At 30.1% G+C, this 24,940-nt stretch overlaps 2 protein-coding genes and 2 long non-coding RNA genes across 4 annotated transcripts; 2 read left to right on the top strand and 2 right to left on the bottom strand.

Annotated features, from left to right (window-relative positions):
- Positions 1–5,411: 5,411 nt before the first annotated feature.
- Positions 5,412–6,238, bottom strand: LOC136778119 (putative nuclease HARBI1). The gene is made up of 2 exons (XM_066734729.1): positions 6,053–6,238; positions 5,412–5,966 (listed from the first exon to the last, which is right to left on the bottom strand). Exons 1-2 carry the CDS (start codon positions 6,236–6,238, stop codon positions 5,412–5,414), a joined length of 741 nt encoding a protein of 246 aa, XP_066590826.1.
- A 3,580-nt stretch (positions 6,239–9,818) lies between these two features.
- Positions 9,819–10,971, bottom strand: LOC136778161 (uncharacterized). Its single transcript, XR_010823368.1, has 4 exons — positions 10,615–10,971; positions 10,354–10,522; positions 10,091–10,262; positions 9,819–9,998 (listed from the first exon to the last, which is right to left on the bottom strand). It is a non-coding gene; the product is annotated as an uncharacterized lncRNA (long non-coding RNA).
- Positions 10,972–18,737: 7,766 nt separating this feature from the next.
- LOC136778118 (uncharacterized) lies at positions 18,738–20,004 on the top strand. The gene is made up of 4 exons (XM_066734728.1): positions 18,738–18,835; positions 18,976–19,184; positions 19,260–19,589; positions 19,733–20,004. Exons 2-4 carry the CDS (start codon positions 18,980–18,982, stop codon positions 20,002–20,004), a joined length of 807 nt encoding a protein of 268 aa, XP_066590825.1. The 5' UTR covers positions 18,738–18,835; positions 18,976–18,979.
- Positions 20,005–20,097: 93 nt separating this feature from the next.
- On the top strand, positions 20,098–20,685 carry LOC136778181 (uncharacterized). The gene is made up of 3 exons (XR_010823377.1): positions 20,098–20,213; positions 20,390–20,491; positions 20,575–20,685. It is a non-coding gene; the product is annotated as an uncharacterized lncRNA (long non-coding RNA).
- The last annotated feature ends 4,255 nt before the right edge of the window (positions 20,686–24,940 follow it).

Raw genomic sequence — 24,940 nt, 5'->3', positions numbered from 1 at the left:
TAACCTTTTTTCAGTCTTTTTCGAACGACTTTGACTGCACAAAGGAAAGTGGAGAAAGTGAAAAAACAATTGATGAACACCCCAACAGAATGTAAGAATTATCGATCGCGCGCGATAATACTTTTGCAATTTATTCCATTAACCCATTAACGTCCAAAATGTCAAAATTTCTTGCACGTTTTCAAAGTGATTTTTTCCTATGTAATTGGCGTTGAAAAAATTCTTGAACCACATATTCTGATGTAAAATTGCATGCTCTTTCAGAATCCGTTGCCAGAATCATGACAAAACTCACAGGAAAAGAGATATGCTCGATTGAAACATAAAAAACACCAAAATTTTCGAAAAAAAAAAATTTTTAGGATTTTTTTTCGAAGTGTTACGGTGAAGATATCACCTTGCGACCGTGATCAAAGGTGATCATGGGAGTTAAGTTTAACAGGGAATTTTTTTGTTGACCTTGAACCATCGCTTCTTTACAAAATGGCGGAAAAAATGAATTTTTTTTTTTCAATCTTCATCAACTTTTTTCTCGAAATCTATGGTCTTTAGAAAAAAATTCATAAAAACAAAAATGCCTTAGAATCGCTCGAGGAACATTCCCAAATTTTTTCAGAATTTTTTGAGACAATTTTTGATTTTCCGGGAAACTTGTGAAATGGAATTTTCAAAAATGTCTCCAAAAATTCTGAAAAAATTTTAGGATATTTCTCGAGTGCTTCTAAGACATTTTTGTTCTTATGAATTTTTTTCTAAAGTCCATAGATTTCGAGAAAAAAATTGATAAAGTTGAAAAAATAAAAATTCGTTTCGGCCGATGTTTTGAAAACCTATTGGTAAAAAAACGTTCTGTCTACGAAAACTCGGAAAAAATTTTACAATATTGCTCGAATGATTCTAACTTATTTTCATTCTTTTTTCAAAGACTTATAGATTCCGACAAAAATTTCATCCTTTATTTCCATTTCATTTCGGCAGATAAGCGTAATTTTTGGTCTCATGTATTCATGAATATTCGTCTTTTTTTGTTCTCTTCTTTCGTATTTTTGTACATACGGATGAGTGATAAATAAACGAAATCATTAATTTCATACATTATGTCGCGGAAACGTGTAAGATCTTCTGAATATGAATCAGATTCTTCAGATAGTGATTCAGAACGCAACGTATTGATTCCGGATCCTGACTATTCAGGTTCCGATGATTCTGGTTCCGATTTTGATTCAGATTGCGAACATGAAATACCCAATATCACTTACAATAAAGCTCGTGCAAATTATTCTGAAAAACAAGATAAACTTGAAAAAGGTCATGAATTCACTTGGATTGAGGGTGAAAAGTTACACCCTGATTCTTGTGAAGATAAAGTATTATTGTCCGAATCGCAAAAAAAGAAAATACGTAGGAGCGAACCTTTTCAATTGTTTGAAACCTTTTTTTCTATTGAAATGAAAAAATATATTATTGATGCGTGTAAAGACAATGGTTATGATCTGAAATTGAAAGATCTTGATACTTTTATTGGAATAGTTATTTTTTCTACATTCAATCCCAGAAAATCACAGAGAGATTACTGGTCATCTGATCCGTATTTATCTAATGAAGTAGTTTCTTCTGCAATGTCTCGCCAACAATTTGAAATCACAAAATCTAAATTGAAGTTTTCAAAAAACAAAGACAAAGATTCAAATGATCGAGGATGGCGCGTTCGTTCTCTACTGAAACTTTTTCAAAATAACATCATGAAATTCGGAATATGGAGAACTGCTCTATCCGTTGATGAGATGATGGTCAAATCCTATGCAAAAACTGTTTTGAAACAATTTATTCGAGGAAAACCGATAAGATTTGGTTTGAAATTTTGGGGCTTGTGTACTTCGGACGGCTATCTACTGAATTTGGATCTTTATTGCGGCAAGAATTCTCAAATTGGAGATAAGTTATCTAAATGTGCTTTAGGTTCACGAGTAGTATTATATTTATTACAACCATTTTTTCAAATAATAAGTTATAACAAAATTTCTCAATTTCATCTGTACTTTGACAACTTCTTCACGAACATAGATTTGGTATTACATTTGAAGAAATTGCGTTTGAAATGCACTGGTACTATCAGAGATAATCGAGTCAAAGAAAAAAATGTGCTTGATAAGAAAGCTCCAAGAGGGACATATGTGGTGAAGCACGACGTAAACAGTGGCATAAATTTCATTACTATCATGGATTCGAAGCCCGTCTCAATAGCTTCAACTGCAGCAGGTGTCAATCCTCTATCTATTTCAAAAAGATACAGCGCAGAGGCTAAATCTAAAATTGAAATACCTTTTCCGCAAGCTTTTCACCTATATAACAAATTCATGGGAGGTGTTGACCTGCATGACGGACATTGCAATGACATACTCCCAAGTATACGATCAAAAAAATGGACATGGGTAGTTTTTATGAGACTTATACAGGCGTCTATTACTAATTCTCTTGTAATTTTCAATGCTGCTAACGATGGAAAGAAAAAAGTTGGAATAAAAGAGTTCACTATTTCGATTGCCAAATACTACTTATAAAAAAGTAGTCGCAAAAGTAAAGCACATGGACGATCTAATAGTGACAAATTGAGGATTTGTTCGAATGGAAACTGTCCAATAAGAACAAGAATTTTCTGCAAAACATGTAATTTAAATATTTGCAATAAATGTTGGCTAAAAAAGCACACCTAAAAGTATGAATAAGTGAGAGGCAAGGGGACTCACGGAAAACAAGCACCCCAAGACGTGAGAGGCAAGCGGACTCACGGGAAAAAAGCACCCCAAAGGAGACAGAATTTTACCACGTCCACGCCGTAGTCTCTGGGTAACGCTAAGGGTAAAAAAATCTTCCTAAAATTTGCACAGAAATCGTTTTTTACCAATAGGTTTTTAGAACATAGCGGCCGAAACGAATTTTTATTTTTTCAACTTTATCAATTTTTTTCTCGAAATCTATGGACTTTAGAAAAAAATTCATAAGAACAAAAATGTCTTAGAAGCACTCGAGAAATATCCTAAAATTTTTTCAGAATTTTTGGAGACATTTTTGAAAATTCCATTTCACAAGTTTCCCGGAAAATCAAAAATTGTCTCAAAAAATTCTGAAAAAATTTGACAATGTTCCTCGAGCGATTCTAAGGCATTTTTGTTTTTATGAATTTTTTTCTAAAGACCATAGATTTCGAGAAAAAAGTTGATGAAGATTGAAAAAAAAAAATTCGTTTTTTCCGCCATTTTGTAAAGAAGCGATGGTTCAAGGTCAACAAAAAAATTCCCTGTTAAACTTCAACTCCCATGATCACCTTTGATCACGGTCGCAAGGTGATATCTTCACCGTAACACTTCGAAAAAAAATCCTAAAAATTTTTTTTTTCAAAAATTTAGGTGTTTTTTATGTTTCAATCGAGCATATCTCTTTTCCTGTGAGTTTTATCATGATTCTGGCAACGGATTCTGAAAGAGCATGCAATTTTACATCAGAATATGTGGTTCAAGAATTTTTTCAACGCCAATTACATAGGAAAAAATCACTTTGAAAACGTGCAAGAAATTTTGACATTTTGGACGTTAATGGGTTAATCTGGCTATCAGATCAATTTTAAAAAGAGCAAAATCCTTTTCATTACATTTCCAATTCAATTCAGTACAGTTATCATTGACTGAATTTATGGAAAGAGCGAGAAGACGCAATGAAAAGGAAAGTATCAGAAACTAAGATGTCGCGCGAACGCACTGATAATTTAATAGGAAACGCATGAGGGCATTCTCTTTCTACTAACGAAGCTAAAGAGAATGATTCAAAATCAATACATTGATGATAGAGAAAACTAAACTTACCTATTTAATGTTCTCCAAGTTCTTTTACATCGAAGTTTTCGAAAAAGCTTCAAACTGGCTCTTCGATGATTTCCAGAAAGCACATTATCACTGTTTTTGCATTTAAGCACTCGTGAATTTAAACAAATTAGGTATTCATCTACGTTTCTTCAAAACACTGGTTAATTTGACACTTTTAAACTGTTTGAAGTAGGCTAATTAAGAGTAGTCGAAACGAATTACTTCTGTTTTTTCCTCTCTGTGTGTCTTTCTCTCTTTCTCTTCAGCATACTTCAAACAGTTCAAAAGTGTCAACTTAACCGGTGTTTTGAAGGAACGTAGGTTAATACCTAATTTGCTTAAATTCGCGAGTTTTTAAATGCAAAATCAGTGATAGTGTGCTTTCTGGAAATCATCGAGGAGCCAGTTTAAAGCTTTCTTAAAAACTTTGATGTAAAAGAACTTGGAGAACATTAAGTGGGTAAGTTTAGTTTTCTCTATCATCAATGTATTGATTTTGAATCATTCTCTTTAGCTTCGTTAGTAGAAAGAGAATGCCCTCATGCGTTTCCTATTAAATTATCAGTGCGTTGGCGCGACATCTTAGTTTCTGATACTTTCCTTTTCATTGCGTCTTCTCGCTCTTTCCATAAATTCAGTCAATGATAATTGTACTGAATTGAATTGGAAATGTAATGAAAAGGATTTTGCTATTTTTAAAATTAATCTGATAGCCAGATTAATGGAATAAATAGCAAAAGTATTATCGCGCGCGATCGATAACTTTTACATTCTATTGGGGTGTTCATCAATTGTTTTTTCACCTTCTTCACTTTCCATTGTGCAATCAAAGTCGTTCGAAAAGGACCGAAAATGGGTGATTTTTAAATGTAAATAACTTTTAAACCTCTTGAACGATTCGAATGAAATTTTACACGTGCACTCAGTTTGACACCCCGAACCTCCAGTTACGAGAAAAGGCGGTCGTTTCGTTACACCCTGTATATATATATATATATAATATATAATATATAATAGATGATTTTATATTTTTATTTAGTTAGTGGACAATATATTTGGGAAAAAAGCATGGGCATCTCCGTTAGCTACTTTATCATCAACAGATGATGTAGATGAAATTTTTAATAATGTAACTACTTCTGAAAAAATAACATCACCTCCTTCGACTCAACCAGGAAAAGGTATATTTAAAATTAGGATAAAATATAATAATTATTTTTTAATTGATATTTTAAATAAGTATCTGTAGAATTATAAAAATAGATTGTTACAAATATTTTTAATCATTAATTATTTTTAATTGAAGGATCAAGTAAAAGAAAATCGGAAAGTATATTAGATAACTATTTAATGAAGAGAGAAATATCAAAGAAAGAAGAAAGATTGGAGAAAAAAAATGCACCAGGAGAAAATGGAAAAATTGGATATATCTAATAATTTATTAAGGCAATTATTAGATAAAATTTAGACTAACAATTAGTATAAAATGTTTTTTTTTATTAGACTTCTCTTTATATTTTATAACATATATTAGTTCTGTTTAAAGTGAAATTATCGAGGAAAGAAAAATGCATGAGGATATAAAACCATTTGTAATGAATTAGCCACCTCATTTCGCTTTTGAATACCTTGCATACGTAATATTGTTGGAATATCATTATTTTCTTGATGTCTCTCTTGGGTGTCAATAATAATAGATTCTACTATTAAGTCATTTTTCAAAAGACAAACATTGTGTAAAACACAACAAGCCATTATATGCTTAAGAATTAAGTCCGTTCTGGTCATTGGTAATCTATCAAGTAATGTACGAAAACGGCCTTTTAATAACCCAATACTCCTTTCGATCACCATTCTGGTTGACGATAGACAATAATTAAAATTTTTTTGTATTCTTGTCAGGTGACCATTGTCCTTAAAAGGCACTAATAAATGTTTTTGTATCATATAGGCTGCGTCACCTATTAAGTGGCCATTACAAGGAAAATTGTTTTCATCGTTACAAATGTTTTGTAACTTTGATAACCTAAACACTCTCTGATCATGAAGAGATCCTGCATTTCCAACATAACAATAAAGAAATTGCATTTTATTATCGCAAACAACCTGAAATAAGTTATATATATTATATTATACTTTATTTTTAAAATACTTCGTTTAATTAATATTTAATTATGTATATACATATGTACTTGTAGTTGCATGGAGTGGAATCCTTTTCGATTAATGTATGACTCTGGATCACTTTTAGGAGCAGCTATCTTAATGTGGGTTCCATCTATTGCTCCCACTATGTTTGGAAAACCTTTATGCCTTTTGAAGCTTTCACTTATGATAATTATTTCTTCACGTGTAGGCCATTTAATAAATTTCGGCATGATCATTACAATTGCATCCACAATCCTTCGCACAGTTCAAATGCCAGTTGCTCTCCCTATATCAAATCTGTCACAAATTGAACTATAAAATCAAATAATATTAATTGAATAATATTTTAGAATTACAATTACTTCATTTAATATGATTAAATGTATATATATATATATATATATATATATATATATATAATCACCGATATGAATCAGGTGTGGCTAATGTCCAAATCGTAACTAATAATTGTTTCTCCAAGCAAATTGGATGACGTCCTACCGCATTTTTATTTTCCAAAAATGGTGCTATTTGCTCCAAAACATAATAAAATGTATCTCTTCTCATTCTGCAATATTAAAGCAGTATTGAGAAATATGAAGCTTGATATATAAATACTATTGAAAAATATTTAATAATTACCTAAAATGTGTTTTAAAATTTGAATCCGACAAAACCGATACCACTTTTTCCATGTAATTCTCAGTTCTTGATATTTTATGTAGTGGGCCACGTTTTTTTCAAACTTCCATTATTTCTATTAATTCGTCATCAGTCTCATTATCGTCATTATCCGTATCAAATAATACTTCATTTATATTATTCATTATAGTGGAGACGATCAAAAAAATATTACCCTCCATTTTCTTACTTGTTTGCTGTTATGCCTTGTAAATAGCATTCCGAAATTATTAAATGATGTCTAAATATTTTCACTTAAAATGATTTTGGAACTCTTAAAATCAGCGAAAACAGTGACAGCACAATCAGTAATACCAGCCAATTTCGGAACACAGCCTCTCAGTAGTGGGATTCTGTAACTCTTAGCGACAACTTTCGGTATCGTTAAGTCCAGTTACCAATAGAAATCGCTAAGTGCGATTCTGTAACTCAGAGTCAGCGATAATTGTCGCTTGTAATGTCGGTACTGTCGGTAACCTACCAAATCCTACCGAATAAACGTACCTTTCTTTTTTAAGAAAACTCTCAGTTCAATCTTAGTTAAGCGACGAAGTTACGAACGATTGAAGTTAATATAAATTGTACTAAACTGAATCATATAGCTGAGAATTGATATTTCACTGAGTTTTTTATTGAAAGGAAAATCGTTATAACTTAACAACGACCGAGATAGATGTCGCTAGAAGTTCAACGGTACTAATATAAAATTTATCCGACGAATAACTTTAATAAACCTTTGCTTTTCCTTGTACGCATTCCACCAAAAACTCACAATGCTCGTAATAAATAATATATACCATATCAACTATTATATTGTGAGTGTTTTTGGCCTCAAGTGGGTCAAACCCTTTAAGGGCCAAAGCACAGACCGAGATGTAAATGCTCACGACAGTCGCAATGATTGATACGACAGTCGCAATTATTCATGGTCGTAATGTGTCGCATTTGACGTGTCGTATGCAAGGCAGCAAGGTTGCCAAGTCCGCCATCTTGAATAGTACTACGCTCTATAGTAAGTGAATTTTGATATAAGGAATGCAGACTGCACAAAGTATACTGCCAGCGGAAATACGTCATTCGCCATCTTAAATGCAAAACGTAATATATCAAAAATTATATATACAGGGTTTTTCTCTATCAGAGGAACATAGGAGATTTCGTGTTATTTGACTATAGTAAATATTACTATAGTCAAATTACTGTTTTCCATTTAATTTAAATATTAAAAGTAGTAACCAAGATTAATTGAGTAAAATGACATTTATAATGGATAATAAAAGCAATTAAACTAAAATAACCATTAAATTGTAACTATCTACGCTTTTATTAATTATAATAATGTATAGTAAGTGCTTCATTGCTATAGTTAAATAACACAATCCTATGTTCCGCTGTTAGAGAAAAACCCTGTATTATATTCACAGCCTGTCACCTTGAACGGCGTGAACGAAGACAAATGTTAGTACATGCAAAAATAAAGTGTAATAAAGAGATAAGGAGTAGTGACAACTTTGATCTATCTGACAGCTGAGGTATTTATGCCAAGTGAATAAATAAAATAAAAATGCTTTTCCTAAATTGATTTTTAATTTTAATAAAATGGTCAAATGTAGCCATTAAATAATTAGATTTGGTAATAAATACAAAAAATGCGTTTTATTATAATAAATGAGTTGAGGTAAAATAAACTCAATGTTTTTATATTAATCTGTTAACAAATGCATTTATTTATTTATTATTGAGTCCAATAAATTAATGGTTATTAAAAAAAAAATTCCTTGTAATGAAAAAAAAAAATGAAAGAATTTTAAACTTCACCAAGACTCGAACCCGAGTCCACCGCATGACAAACGGCAACCTTACCGCCTGCGCTACAGCGCTCACTTGATGTACCAAGAGCAAAACAGCCTTTTAAAGACTGACTACAATTCTTTCATTAATTCGTCATAAATGATCAAGAATTAGCTGTAATAATAAATACATTTATCTACACAGCATTATTGTACTAAATTTATTGTTTTTAATTTGAAGCATACATTTTGCATGAAGATATGATAATTTAAGGGTAACCATTCAGTACTCTAAATACATTAAACTATTCATATGCTCATCTATCATAAATGATACCATTACACGTATAACATACATTATAATATTATTTAATTAATTTATGACACTGGAGCATATGAACAGCTTAATGTATTTAGAGTACTGAATGGTTACCCTTAAACTATCTTATCTGCATGCAAAATGTATGCTTCAAATTAAAAATATAATAAATTTAGTGCAATAATGCTGTGTATATAAATGTATTTATTATTACAGCCAATTCTTGATCGTTTATGACGAGTTAATGAAAGAATTGTATTCAGTCTTTAAAAGGCTGTTTTGCTCTTGATGTAGCAAGCGAGCGCTGTAGCACAGGCGGTAAGGTTTCCGTTTGTCATGCGGTGGGCTCGGGTTCGAGTCTCGGTAAAGTTTAAAATTTTTACATTTTTTTTTCATTACAAGGAATTTTTTTAATAACCATTAACTTATTAGACTCAATAATAAATAAAAAAAGGCATTTGTTAACAGATTAGTATAAAAACATTGAGTTTATTTTACCTAAACTCATTTGTTATAATAAAACGCATTTTTTGTATTTATTACAAAATCTAATTAATTAATGGCTACATTTGACCATTTTGTAAAAATTAAAAATCAATTAAGGAAAAGCATTTTTATTTGCTTTGAATTTTTGGGTAAACGCAGCACCACTTCACACGGATGACACGTAAAAATGTCACGGTTAGCGGTAGTCGCTCTTCTTCTAAAGCCAATGTTGCCTGAAGTCCAAATCACACCTATGCTGACCAGACATAGCTGTGTTTGTACCGCTTCCCTTCAAATTTTCTATACTTCTGCTGACTAGCGCTTATCTTCATTTTTGTTGCTAAAAGCTTGATTCTGGCATGACTGCCGAGTGGAACTATTAGTTTGCTAATAAAAGCAGAGGCTTAATTTTAAGAGATTGCAACACATAGTAATTAATAGAGAAACAATTGTAAAAAGAAAAAAAAATTTTATTTTACATTTATTAATTTTAAATAAAATCCCACAAAGTACTGTAAAATATCTTACATGTTATATTATATATCTAATCTGTCAGCTTCTTTATTTTAATATTCATCTCAACTATCATAGTTTGATCCTCAGCGATGACACAGTAACCACATTATGGTGAATCTATTCTTTTTTTTTAATGTTCGATCCACATAGCTTCATCCTCAGCAGTGATACAGTAAACACACATTACTATAGTTTAATCTGAAAGAAAATCCCACAAAGTACTATAAAACATCTTACATTTTATATTATATATCTATTCTGTCATTTTCTTTATTTATTATTGTATTTACCCAAATTGCTGACTCGTTTATTTTAATATCTGTCTCAATTAACACAGTTTGATCCTCATCAGCGATGACACAGAAACAACATTCTGGTGAATCTATTCTTTTTGTTTTAATGTTCAATCCACATAGCTCCATTCTCAGCTTTGACATAGTAAACACTTTACAATAATTTAATCTGAAACAAAATCCCAAAAAGTACTATATAAAATCTTACATTTTAAATTATAAATGTAATCTGCAACTTCTTTATTTGTTATCGTATTTACCCAATGTGTTGACTTGTTTATTTTAATATTCATCTCAATTAACACAGTTTGATCCTCAGCGATGACACAGTAACCATAATATGGTGAATCTATTCCTTTCATTTTAATGTTCAATCCACATAGCTCCATCCTCAGTAGTGACATAGTAAACACATTACTATAATTTAGTCTGAAATAAAATCCCAGAAAGTACTATAAAATATTTTACATTTTATATTATATATCTAATTTGTCAGCTTCTTTATTTATTATTGTATTTACCCAGTTTTTTGACTCGGTTATTTTATTATCTGTCTCAACTAACATAGTTTGAATCTCAACGATGACACTATAACCACATTATGTTTAGTCCATTTCTTTATTTTAATTTTGAAAATCCGCATAGTTCCATCCTCAGCACAGTGACATAGTAAACACATTACTATAATTTAATCTGAAATAAAATCCCACAAAGTACCACAAAATATATCTTACATTTTATATTATAAAATTTATTGTTATACTTATCTAAAATGTTAAGTCCTTTATATACTTTTAAAAATTATTTTTATGTACAATTTACAAATTTCGTTACTTTATTTATTCACTTATACCATCAGTATATCAGCTGTCAGTAAGATTAAAACTGTCACTTACTCTTTATTTCTTTACAATACTTTATAACTTGTGGTACGATACAATAATCCTAACATTTGTCTTGGCTCACGGACCATGCTAATTCTTTATATTGCGGCCCCTCTACAGTCTCTACCTTTTGACGTATTTCCGCCGATCAGTAGTTATCAGCAGCGACTATAGCGTAGTACCTAAAATAGTACTACGCTATAGGATATGTCGCTTTTTGGTACATACTACGGTAGTACCGAAAGTACTACACTTGGCAACTCTGCCAGAAAGTGAGGCTGAGTGAGCGACTAAAAATTATAGGCTCACGAAGGACGTTTATTTTCAGGGGTTAGATCCAGATCTCGGATCAAACCATGATCAAACTTACCGCAGTGTCGCAACTTATGAAAAAAAATACTAGATCACCCTAGACTAATCCGGATCTAGTGAGGAGGCTTTCGCGAGAGTGAATCCGGATCCAGATTTAAGTAGAGTAGTTAGGGCCTATTCAGGTGTTGAAATTTTAGTTGTCATTAGTGGCATTATTCTAATCAACAAAAGGTAAATATTAAATTTCCAATTTGTTTTGCTAAAGATAAAGAAAGAAGTATAATAATCATTAATAATTTTCACTTTTTATATAATATATTAATTTTCTTACATAATTTCTCTTAATAACATATTATTTACAGATTAAACAATGGATTTTATGAATTTATGGAATATTTTATTTGAAAATAATGAGGAGGAAGATATAATAATACATCATCTTCCTCCTCATCATTTTCAAATAAAATATTCCATAAATTCATAAAATCCATTGTTTAATCTGTAAATAATATGTTATTAAGAGAAATTATGTAAGAAAATTAATATATTATATAAAAAGTGAAAATTATTAATGATTATTATACTTCTTTCTTTATCTTTAGAAAAACAAATTGGAAATTTAATATTTACCTTTTGTTGATTAGAATAATGCCACTAATGACAGCTAAAATTTCCACACCTGAATAGGCCCTAATTACTCTACTTAAATCTGGATCCGGATTCACTCTCGCGAAAGCCTCCTCACTAGATCCGGATTAGTCTAGGGTGATCTAGTTTTTTTTTTCGTAAGCTGCGACACTGCGGTAAGTCTGATCCGAGATCTGGATCTAATCCCTGAAAATAAACGTCCGAAAATGGCGGGCGCTCACTCTGAGCAGCTTAATCAGCAGTTTCATCCAGTACTTTTGTCTAGTGGATTTAACGAGCGCTCACTCAGCGGTTGTGCTTCTGGATGCACTCAATGGGTGGGTCTCTTTTCTGCGGATTGGATCGGATTGGATTGGCATCTAGTCACAGTCCCGCAAATTACAACAAAAAAACCCTAGATTCCCTATAAACCGGTGTGTCTTAATTTCTGGTCGGATTGGAGCGACGGCGACACTTTACCACACTTTGCCCACCCATTGGAGGAACTTTTCGTCTACAAGATTGGCAGCACTGAGAATTTAGGTTTATAAATGTATAATAAATAAAATGAATATTCATATATATATATTCAAATATAAAATGTATATTCATTAATTTATTTGCAAATACAATTCATCTATGTAATTTATTATTAATTTTAATTAACACAAGTTACATATATAATACACATATTTTTACTTTTTTACATTGCATATTTATCATGTACTATTTAATTCATAATTAATTAGAATCACTCCAATGATAGATTGCTTATAACCTACTTGAAATGTCAAAATGATTTCTAATTGTTGTACTATCATTTCACAATCTTCTTACTCTACCTTTAAGTGTCACCAACTCAAATTTCCGATTTTCAGTTTCTGTTTCCTTAGATTGGTTATCATGATTTCACATGATAGTCGTCAGTCGGTCCTTAAGGAGCTCCTTAGATTAAGGACGCTTTATTCACTAGGCAAGGAATGAGCCAATCACAATGGGAATAGCGATGACTCTTTCATTGTGATTGGTTGATTGTTTTATGCTACAGTCTGCTTAATATTACTTTAGTATACTTTAATTGCACATATAAATGATTTTTTGCTTCCTTATCTTAACGGGAATCCGTATACCGATATTACAGAGCAAAAACTATTTCGCATGCAGCTTCGTTATTTGTTGACGGATTGTAAAGTTATTACAGGTTTTTGGAAATGCCAGAAGCTTATCTACTAAGTTACGTTAGGAAAATTAACAAAAAATGAAAAAAAAATTTTGTTTAAATAAATAAATTAACATTATTGAGAAACAACAATTAAATCGCAAAATCCCCCAACGTACTTTACTAGATAATATTCATATGTTTCCAAAAAGTCTATATAAATGCAAATCCGTCAAGAAATGACGATGCTGCATGCGAAATAAATAATGGAAGAATTTCGTGTTCGGGAAGTCGCTAACACGAAATTCTTCCATTATTTATTTCGCATGCAGCGTCGTCATTTGTTGACGGATTGTAAAGTTATTACAGGTTTTTGGAAATGCCAGAAGCTTATCTGCTAAGTTACGTTAGGACAATTAACAAAAAATGAAAAAAAAATTTTGTTTAAATAAATAAATTAACATTATTGAAAAAACAACAATTAAATCGTAAAATCCCCCAACGTACTTTACTAGATAATGTTCATACGTTTCCAAAAAGTCTACATAAATGCAAATCCGTCAAGAAATGACGATGCTGCATGCGAAATAAATAATGGAAGAATTTCGTGTTCGGGAAGTCGCTAACACGAAATTCTTCCATTATTTATTTCGCATGCAGCATCGTCATTTCTTGACGGATTTGCATTTATGTAGACTTTTTGGAAACGTATGAACATTATCTAGTAAAGTACGTTGGGGGATTTTGCTATTTAATTGTTGTTTCTCAATAATGTTAGTTTATTTATTTAAACAAAATTTTTTTTTCATTTTTTGTTAATTGTCCTAACGTAACTTAGCAGATAAGCTTCTGGCATTTCCAAAAACCTGTAATAACTTAACAATCCGTCAACAAATGACGATGCTGCATGCGAAATAAATAATGGAAGAATTTCGTGTTCGGGAAGTCGCTAACACGAAATTCTTCCATTATTTATTTCGCATGCAGCATCGTCATTTCTTGACGGATTTGCATTTATGTAGACTTTTTGGAAACGTATGAACATTATCTAGTAAAGTACGTTGGGGGATTTTGCGATTTAATTGTTGTTTCTCAATAATGTTAATTTATTTATTTAAACAAAATTTTTTTTTCATTTTTTGTTAATTGTCCTAACGTAACTTAGTAGATAAGCTTCTGGCATTTCCAAAAACCTGTAATAACTTTACAATCCGTCAACAAATGACGGCGCTGCATGCGAAATAGTTTTCGCCCTGTAATGTCGGTATCAAAGTTGCCAAGTCCGCCATCTTGAATAGTACTACGCTCTATAGTAAGTGAATTTTGATATAAGGAATGCAGACTGCACAAAGTATACTGCCAGCGGAAATACGTCAGTAGCCATCTTAAATGCAGAACGTAATATATCAAAAATTATATATATTATATTCACAGCCTGTCACCGTGAACGGCGTGAACGAAGACAAATGTTTATTATACGGAAAAATAAAGTGTAATAAAGAAATAAGGAGTAGTGACAGCTTTGATCTATCTGACAGCTGATGTACTTATGGTATAAGTGAATAAATAAAATAAAAATGCTTTTCCTAAATTGATTTTTAATTTTGATAAAATGGTCAAATGTAGCCATTAATTATTTAGATTTGGTAATAAATACAAAAAATGCGTTTTATTATAACAAATGAGTTGAGGTAAAATAAACTCAATGTTTTTATATTAATTTGTTAACAAATGCATTTTTTATTTATTATTGAGTCCAATAAGTTTACGGTTATTAAAAAAAAAATTCTTTGTAATGAAACAAAAATGAAAAAATTTTAATCTTCACCAAGACTCGAACACGAGCCCACCGCTTGATAAACGGCAACCTTACCGCCTGCGCTACAGCGCTCACTTGATGTACCAAGAGCAAAACAGCCTTTTTAAAGGCTGACTACAATTCTTTTATTAATTTGTCATAAATGATCAAGAATTAGCTGTAATAATAAATACATTTATCTACATAGCATTATTGTACTAAATTTATTGTTTTTAATTTGAAGCATATACATTTTGCATGAAGATATGATAATTTAACGGTAACCATTCAGTACTCTATATACAAAACTATTCATATGCTCAACTATCATAAATTAATTAAGTAATATTATAATATTTGTTATATGTAGTCGAATAACTATGATAAACCAGCATATGAATAGTTTTGTATTTAGAGTATTGCATGAACACCCTTAAAGTATCGTATCTTAATGTAAAATGTATGCTTCAAATTAAAAACATAATAAATTTAGTGCAATAATGCTGTGGAGATAAATGTATTTATTATTGCAGCTAATTCTTGATCGTTTATGACGAGTTAGTGAAAGAATTGTAGTCAGTCTTTAAAAGGCTGTTTCCCAGATAGCACACGTAATGGCGGGAATGTTCTTAAAATCATCGGACGTGGCAAATTGATTCTAATGCAAAATGTGACCTCTAAGAATGTATTAAACATGTCCCAGATTTTTTCTGAATGTTTCGTTGAATACGATTTACAGGGAATATATCAAACATGTTTTGGAAACATTCCACGCTAATCGTTTTAATAGATCCACGTAGAATATTTCTGCCATATTTGCATAGGATGCATTTAAGTTGTTTTAATTTATAACATATATATATATATATGTGCATGATGGCTAGGCTTCTGCGCATGCTACATATGATATACTATATTTGCAAAATTGATCTCCAAGTCAAATTTCGCTCAGATGAATTTCGTTATTAGCAATTTAATAGAAGGTAGTTCAAATGTATTTTTAATTCATGTTCGATGGATTACAATTCCATGTGAAAAGAATACTTTTCAGTTCATTTGTATAGCTTGTCTGCAGCTAGTTTACAAAATTATATACTTTTTCAACTGTAAAATATAATAATAACTTTTTTTTTGTTTCTTGTAGTTTAGGTTGCCAGCACTGAATTGCCTCTGAGTTTCAAGTGCCAACGGCCCTCGTGTTCATTCATATACCTTAGGTGGTTTTCGTACAGCTCATCAATGAAATTATTAAATTTCTCGTATTTCATTCTTATATCATTTAAAGACAACAGAACAATTAAGGTAAGATAGTTTTGATTGTGAAAGGATAAATATAAAATAATTAAAATGATACATATATAGTTTATAACCTATAAAAAAAATTATACAAATTTAATTTTTATTTGTGAATATATATTTTAATCATGCATAATCTTATTATAGATGTTAATATGTCATGCAGAAGAAAATTGTTTAAAAATTATTCCAAAAGACATCAGCGTCGACTGATTCAGCAGTTCACAGACACGAATGATGAAATTGATCGAAATCAACAGGAATTAATGCAGCTTTATGATGATGCAGCTGCTGATCATCCACAGGAAAATGTAAATATACAGGATGCAGTAAATGTAGATGCTGCTACAAATAATTGTTCTCACCTGCAAGATAGTATAAATGCGGAGGAAGTAGCAGAGGAAGATTATTCAGTGTATGACAAATTTAGTGATTATTGCAGTGATACCGATACAAGTGATAATAGTGAATTGGAGTCAGTGACTAAAATTACAGAAAATGAGGGAAACAATACTAACCTTGCACATGTCCTAAGACAATGGGCTCTTGATTTTCAAATTTCTCATAGTGCTATTAATGCTCTTCTAAAACCATTAATAACTATTGGTATAAAGTTGCCGCTAGATGCAAGAACTTTATTCAAAACAACCAGAAGAACCAACAGTGATATAAAGCTTTTATGTGGAGGACAGTATTGGCATGCTTCAATTCTTCAAAGCTATTTGAAAACCATTACAGATGAATATTTACATATAGGTGTGAAGTTTAATTGTATAAATCTAATTGTGAATATCGATGGACTACCAATATTTAAGTCAAACACAGCTTCATTCTGGCCAATCCTAGTGTCTGATGTAATACTAAAACAAGTTGCTATAATTGGTTGCTTCTATGGTACTGAGAAACCTGATAATGCTAACAATTTCTTGAGACAGTTTGTGAGTGAAATAAATAATATTATTTTGAATGGATTTAAGTTCAAAAATTTGAATGTGCCAATTAGATTGCAGTCAATAATTTGTGATGCTCCAGCTAAAAGCTTTATATTCAATGTAAAAGGCCACACTGGATATCACAGTTGCACAAAGTGCTTTATCAAAGGAAAGTTTTCGAACAGAAGAATTTGTTTTCCATTTGAAAGAGTTCCAAGTGCATTAAGGACACATGAAACTTTTAAAAATAGAATAGATGAAAATTATCACATTGATGGTGAAGAGACCATTTTATTATCTCTGATACATTTTGATATAGTGAAAAACGTTCCACTAGACTATATGCATTTAGTATTGTTTGGTGTAACTAAAAAGTTAATACTTTTATGGTTAAGAGGACCATTGAAATGTAGAATGTCAGCAAATGTCATTCAAAAAATTTCAAGTGTACTTTTAGGAGAAAGAAAATCAACCCCTAGAGAATTTGCTAGGAAACCAAGATCGTTGGGTGAGGTGAAATTTTGGAAGGCTTCAGAATTCAGACAATTTTTACTCTATACAGGACCAATTGCGTTGAGTTCAGTGGATAATGTAAGAAAGGATATTTTATTAAATTTTTTAACACTTCATGTAGCAATTACTATTTTAGTTTCTCCAGAATTAAATGCAACCCTATGCAATATTGAATATGCTCATGAGTTGTTAATATATTTTGTAAAAAGTTTTAAAATTATATATGGTGAAGATTTCATCTCACATAATATTCATAACTTACTGCATTTATGTAGTGACGTAAAAGTATTTGGAAGCCTTGAAAACACCAGTGCATTTCGCTTTGAAAACTTCTTACACAAATTAAAATCCGTATTAAGAAAAGCTGACAAGCCATTACAACAACTTGTTCGTAGACACAGTGAGACCACTATTGATAGCATCAAAACAGTTAATTCTTTAAAAAAACAAACTTTATTAAAGAAAAAACATTTAAGTGGAATTCTTACGGATGATATCCAAAACTTAGTTGAAGAGCAGTATCATGTGTTGCAAACTAATGAATATTTAGTTAATTGTTTGGATAACCGGAACAATCTTTTCCTTCTAAAATATCAGAGATTAATAGAAACTATGAACATAGTGAAATTAAAGGATGGAAATATAAATGTGATTGGAAAGGAGTGTAAATTAGGTGAAAATATTTATATTAAGCCATGCTCATCAACAGATCTTAATATTGGAAAAATTCAAAAGAAAGAAAACTTAATCTCAACCATCTACACTAATATAAAATCAAAAATGTGGAAAATGACATTACGGACAGAAGAAGTTGCATTTCCTTTGTGTCACCAACAATAATGTATTATTTCATCTGAAATTATTTATAAAAGAAGGATTACTTTTTTGTAAGTCTAATTTGCTTTATTTATGTTGATTTAAAACCTTAAATTTTAATTAAGATTAATTTTTTTTCTCGTAATCTTTCGTTGAATTTTCAAATTTATAACGGCAGAAGTGCATATATATACATATATATCTATCCGGAAGCACAGCTAGAAACATTTTATAGTAAGATTATATTTGATGGTAGCTCTTCTTTGTCCTCTTGTTTAATAATATCTCATAGTAAAAATCTGTTAAAATTCATTAACAAATTGAACAATTGGGGAACCTGAAAAAAATTAAACAAACACAAAAGAAAAAAAAATAGTACTCTCGCGTATATAAATATAGTTCAAGGTAAAAAATTTTATAAATCTTTTACACGTGCAAATAATTTGAAAGTTTAATTATCAATGGTTAATATGTTTTAAGGAATAATAATAAATTAAAAGTAAATGTCTTTTCTTCCACTTTTGATCCTATAGTTTCTTTTTCAGAAACATGAAATTTTTCGTTGTCCAATTTAAAGATGGTTTAGGCATTGTTCCAGAAAGCTGGTTATTCGACGACAATAAAATGTCGTTTTATCCTACATGTTCAAAGCAAAAATTAAATGCAGCTATACAGAAAGAAGTTACACCAAACATAAATGATCATAGTATGAAGTGGCAGATGTTTGACATAATTAGAATATTTGGCTCCGCAGGTGAATTAACATTATTCTATTATTCTATATACAAGAAGAAATATAAAGAGATAAATTATCTGTTTATTGTTCTAGAGTCTTTTGAACGAGCCCTTATAAAGTTGGAAATGGCAGAAACATATTCAGATATTAACACTGAGGATGAAGCAACACAAAAAAGTACTCGACATGAGAGAGCTAAGAGAGTTTTTAGTAGCTCTGACGAGGAAACTGAAAAGGAGAGTTACTTAAAGTTACCACCGCTGCCTAAAGTAAAGAAATTGAAAAGAGTTGAACCTGAGGTTTTAGCATCGTTTGAGTGTCCAATTATTGAACCAACTAATATATTGCCTTCAACTTCATCATGCAATAACGTGCCCTTAACGTCTTCTGCTGAGCTTGTGATGACAGAATCATCTATGAAAGGTAAAATGTGTAATACACTATTTCATATTTCGAAAGTTTCATACAACATTTATATTATAGAAAATTTTTCTATTTAATATGTCTGTTTTAAGATTATATATTAAAAATAAAATTGTTGCATTGTATATTCTGCTTGATTTTAGGGCATATTTTGGAAAAGGACTATTCAAGCAGAATATTTAAAAAATTAAATAAAATTTCTTATGAACTTATTGATGTGAGCCGACAATTAGATCGCATGGAAAGGCGTCTCGATTTAATAGAAAATTTTAAGATTCCACAGCAGATGGAACAGCAAGCAGCAGATGTTATCGATAACAACTTACTTCCACTGGAAAATGTGGATGGATTCATGGAATTTGAAGAAAATTTAAGGAACAAAGAATTTTCATTAAGAGTGGTAATACATTTCTAGCTTTAATCTGTAATGATATTTAATTATATAATGCTTAATAATTTAGGAAAATCTTCTGCGTATATACGGAGGGTCGACTTTAGAAGAGGTTACTAAAAACATTTTAAAGAAGCTGGCAACTGATGTTCTATACGAAAATTATAGTTTTAAAGGACAAAAGAAGAAGAGAAGTTTTATAAATATGTCAAGGACTACGGAAATAATATATTGTAAGTTGAACTATGTATCAAAAAGCACTCTTTCTCATTTTTATAGTAATACATATTCATTTAAAAAATTGAAAAAAAAATATACTACTAATTCCATTACTTTCTGCATAATATTAATATAGAAAATTCTTCATATCGTATTATATAAAAAGTAAATTATTATCTTAAATTTTTAGGCACCGTAAGGTTTCATTGTAAAGAGGCTACCCAGGCAGATATTAATAAAATTATTATAAGTTATTTATAGTAAATGCTTCGAAACGAATAATAAGAGCAACGTAAGTTATTTTTTGAAATGAAATATTCGATAACATTATTTAATCGTGTGTGTATGTATGTTTTATAATGTATATGTTTTTAGAGGAAAAACAGCAGATGGGCAGAACACTTCCGAGCATTAAATGAAGATTATTCTAAACAATATAAAACAGATCTGACAGAAAAAAATTACTTTGTTTTATTTTGATACATATAATATGCTACATATATATCGTTCATTCACTGCAAGAACATCATACATCATAAATGATTTTTTTTAGTTATATTATTATGAATATATTTATCCGTAAAGTTAAAGAATAACACTTTCTTCAGTTACAGTTTTACACATCAGTTTTTAATCAATAATAATCGTTACACAGTAAATTTGAAATCTGTGTTTAAACTGTGGTGTAATACTTATACATACATATACGTTATTTTAATATCTTCATAATTGAAAGTTACATATATATTATCACGTTTGGCGAATTATAAAATTTATAAAAAACAATAAATTTTTGTGTTTATCTATATCTTGCAAGATAATCAATTTAATAAATTTAGTATTATTAAAGCATATTTTGTACTATTTCAGGTTTTTAAACAGATTGTTCATTATAGAATATTCAGTTATTTTAATTTATTAAAAATGAAAACATGTAATTACATTTAAATTATCATCTTTCATTGATTTTCATCATTATTTCAATATGATGAAAATTAACGAATTGTAAGACTGAATTGTACTAACTTTGCTTATGTTAAAGTATAAGCACTTGAATTATGCCTATATATATCTGTTCTTATATTGTTTAAATTTAACAGAAATAGTATATATATGAATAATTTATAGTGTTACTTTACTTAAGCAAAACAAAAATGCAATTTGGTCATTATAATCATGTCACAGTCAGTGAAATCAATCTGGGTCTAGAAAATGATTCCCCACTCTGATCACCATGTAAACTTATACAGTTGTATGGGATTGGTGGTCAGAATGGGAGATGTCAAGGACTCAGACTGATATTGCTGTTTATGGTACGCCTTTGACACGTTCCATCTGCAATATTCTTAACACTTTCTACTAAAACATGCTTACTACGTTTTGGCAGAATATTTCTAATGCATTCAAAAAGCGGACATTGCCCAATTTTCGGCATTTTCTTAACTCGTTTTGGATTGTGCTTGGAATGCTTATGCCATTTCTGATATTCCGAAGAACACGTTCTTTACTGGTTTTCAGCAAATTTGTGTGCTTTATGGGTTTGCTCTTGGTACATCAAGTGAGCGCTGTAGCGCAGCCAGTAAGGTTGCCGTTTGTCATGCGGTGGGCTCGTGTTCGAGTCTTGGTGAAGTTTAAAATTTTTTCATTTTTTTTTTCATTACAAGGAATTTTTTTTTTAATAACCATTAATTTATTGGACTCAATAATAAATAAAAAAATGCATTTGTTAACAGATTAATATGAAAACATTGAGTTTATTTTACTTCAACTCATTTGTAATAATAAAACGCATTTTCTGTATTTATTACCAAATCTAATTAATTAATGGCTACATTTGACCATTTTATCAATATTACAAATCAATTTAGGAAAAGCATTTTTATTTGCTTTGAGTTTTTAGGTAAACGCAGCACCACTTCACACGGATAACACGTAAAAATGTCACGGTTAGCGGTAGTCGCTCTTCTTCTAAAGCCAATGTTGCCTGAAGTCCAAATCACACCTATGCTCTCCAGGCATAGTTGTGTTTGTACCGCTTCCCTTTAAATTTTCTATACTCCTGCTGGCTAGCGCTTATCTTCATTTTTGTTGCTAATAGCTTGATTCTGGCATCACTGCCGTGTGGAACTATTAGTTTGCTAATAAAAGCAGAGGCTTCATTTTAAGAGATTGCAACATATAGTAATTAATATAGATACAATTGTAAAAAGAAAACAAAAATTTTATTTTACATATATTAACTTTAAATAAAATCCCACAAAGTACTGTAAAATATCTAACATGTTATATTATATATCTAATCTGTCAGCTTCTTTATTTTAATATTCATCTCAATTATCACAGTTTGATCCTCAGCGATGACACAGTAATCACATTATGGTGAATCTATTCTTTTTTTTTAATGTTCGATCCACATAGCTTCATCCTCAGCAGTGATACAGTAAACACACGTACATTACTATAATTTAATCTGAAACAAAATCCCACAAAGTACTATAAAACATCTTACATTTTATATTATATATCTATTCTGTCATTTTCTTTATTTATTATTGTATTTACCCAAAATGCTGACTCGTTTATTTTAATATCTGTCTCAATTAACACAGTTTGATCCTCATCAGCGATGACACAGAAATAACATTATGGTGAATCTATTCCTTTTGTTTTAATGTTCAATCCACATAGCTCCATTCTCAGCATTGACATAGTAAACACTTTACAATAATTTAATCTGAAACAAAATCCCAAAAAGTACTATATAAAATCTTACATTTGAAATTACAAATGTAATCTGTCAGCTTCTTTATTTGTATCGTATTTACCCAATGTGTTGACTTGTTTATTTTAATATTCATCTCAATTAACACAGTTTGATCCTCAGCGATGACACAGTAACCATAATATGGTGAATCTATTCCTTTCATTTTAATGTTCAATCCACATAGCTCCATCCTCAGTAGTGACATAGTAAACACATTACTATAATTTAATCTGAAATAAAATCCCAGAAAGTACTATAAAATATCTTACATTTTATATTATATATCTAATTTATCAGCTTCTTTATTTATTATTGTATTTACCCAGTTTTTTCACTCGTTTATTTTATTATCCGTCTCAATTAACATAGTTTGAATCTCAACGATGACACAATAACCACATTATGTTTAGTCTATTCCTTTATTTTAATTTTGAAAATCTGCATAGCTCCATCCTCAGCACAGTGACATAGTAAACACATTACTATAATTTAATCTGAAATAAAATCCCACAAAGTACCACAAAATATTTATATCTTACATTTTATATTATAAAATTTATTGTTATACTTATCTAACATGTTCAGTCCTTTATATACTTTTAAAAATTATTTTTATGTACATTTTACAAATTTCGTCACTTTATTTATTCACTTATACCATCAGTATATCAGCTGTCAGTAAGATTAAAACTGTCATTTTATTTCTTTATATTACTTTATAACTTGTGGTATGTATATACTAACATTTGTCTTGGCTCACGGACCATGCATTGGGCGTATTCGAAACATACAAAAGTTTAGCTTAATTTATTTTTTACTGTTGGCAATGATAGACTAAGCCGAGAAGTGTTCGAAAGTTGGAACTGGTGAACGCAAGGAACAGTGAATTATATTATAGATACTATAAACGTCTTGTTAATTAAGGATTAGATTTTGCAACTATTAGTAATCCTTTAGGTAAATTAAACTGCTTGGTAGATTTTAAAATTTTGAATAGAATTTATTACAGTTTGTAATTTCTGCCAAACAGATAAATTTTATCAGTAGGTAGAAAAACTGGTCATTAAAAGTATATATTTCACACAATTTAAATTAACACAAGACAACCCGTTAGTTATTATTAATAAGTGAAAAACTGGCCCTATAAATATGTCGAAAAGAACTTTGAATGTACAAATTGAAGACACAGATAATATTATATATGAGTTTATGGTGACAAAAGAAATTTATGATTTGCTCCATAAAGGTAAGATTGTTAACAATCAAAACTGCTTAAGTTTAAAATGTTACACTGAAAATGGTTAATTCTTGAATAATGAAATATTCATTATTTAATAATTTACAGATTCATTATATGCCGCAAAATTTTTAAATGAACACAAACAAACTTGTCCAAATTTGACGAATAAAGAAAATAATTCAATAGGTGCTCGACAGTGCAATATTGGTAAAAGAAATACATACCTTAAAAGTAATAAATATATATTAATGTTTATCAGAAAAATTAATTATTTATTTATATAGAAGACATTGCAGATGTGGTGGAACAAGAAGTTATTCAGCAAAAATCAAACTGCATAGGAACTATTATTCCTGAAGATCAGTTTTTAGATATTAATAATAATGATTCTACCAGCGAGAATGAAGAATATATTGACGGTCCTAGATCCTCATCAAGAGCTAGTAATTTTATAATATGTTTTAAGTTTAATTTCAAACCTTTTCATTCAAAAATTGTTTTAGAGACATTCAGGCATCGTTGGACAAATGGTGAGATAAAATTACTTTTGTCAATATATGCTGAAATGAACACGTTATTAATGAACAGAAAAATAAGAAACGATCATGCTTTTAAAATTATATCAAAAAGAATGAGACAGAAAGGATACAATTTAAAACCTTCTCAATGCATGGCAAAAATTGATCAATTAAAGAAACTGTACAAAAATTGTTATGATCACAATCAGCAAAATGGTA

This window comes from Prorops nasuta, unplaced genomic scaffold (assembly GCF_024137725.1).
Source record: "Prorops nasuta isolate Cenicafe-Biocafe unplaced genomic scaffold, Cenicafe_Pnas_1.2 PNAS00013, whole genome shotgun sequence".
Lineage (NCBI taxonomy): Eukaryota > Metazoa > Arthropoda > Insecta > Hymenoptera > Bethylidae > Prorops > Prorops nasuta.
Note: the sequence above shows the minus strand (reverse complement) of the source record. Positions and strands in the feature narration are given on the sequence as shown.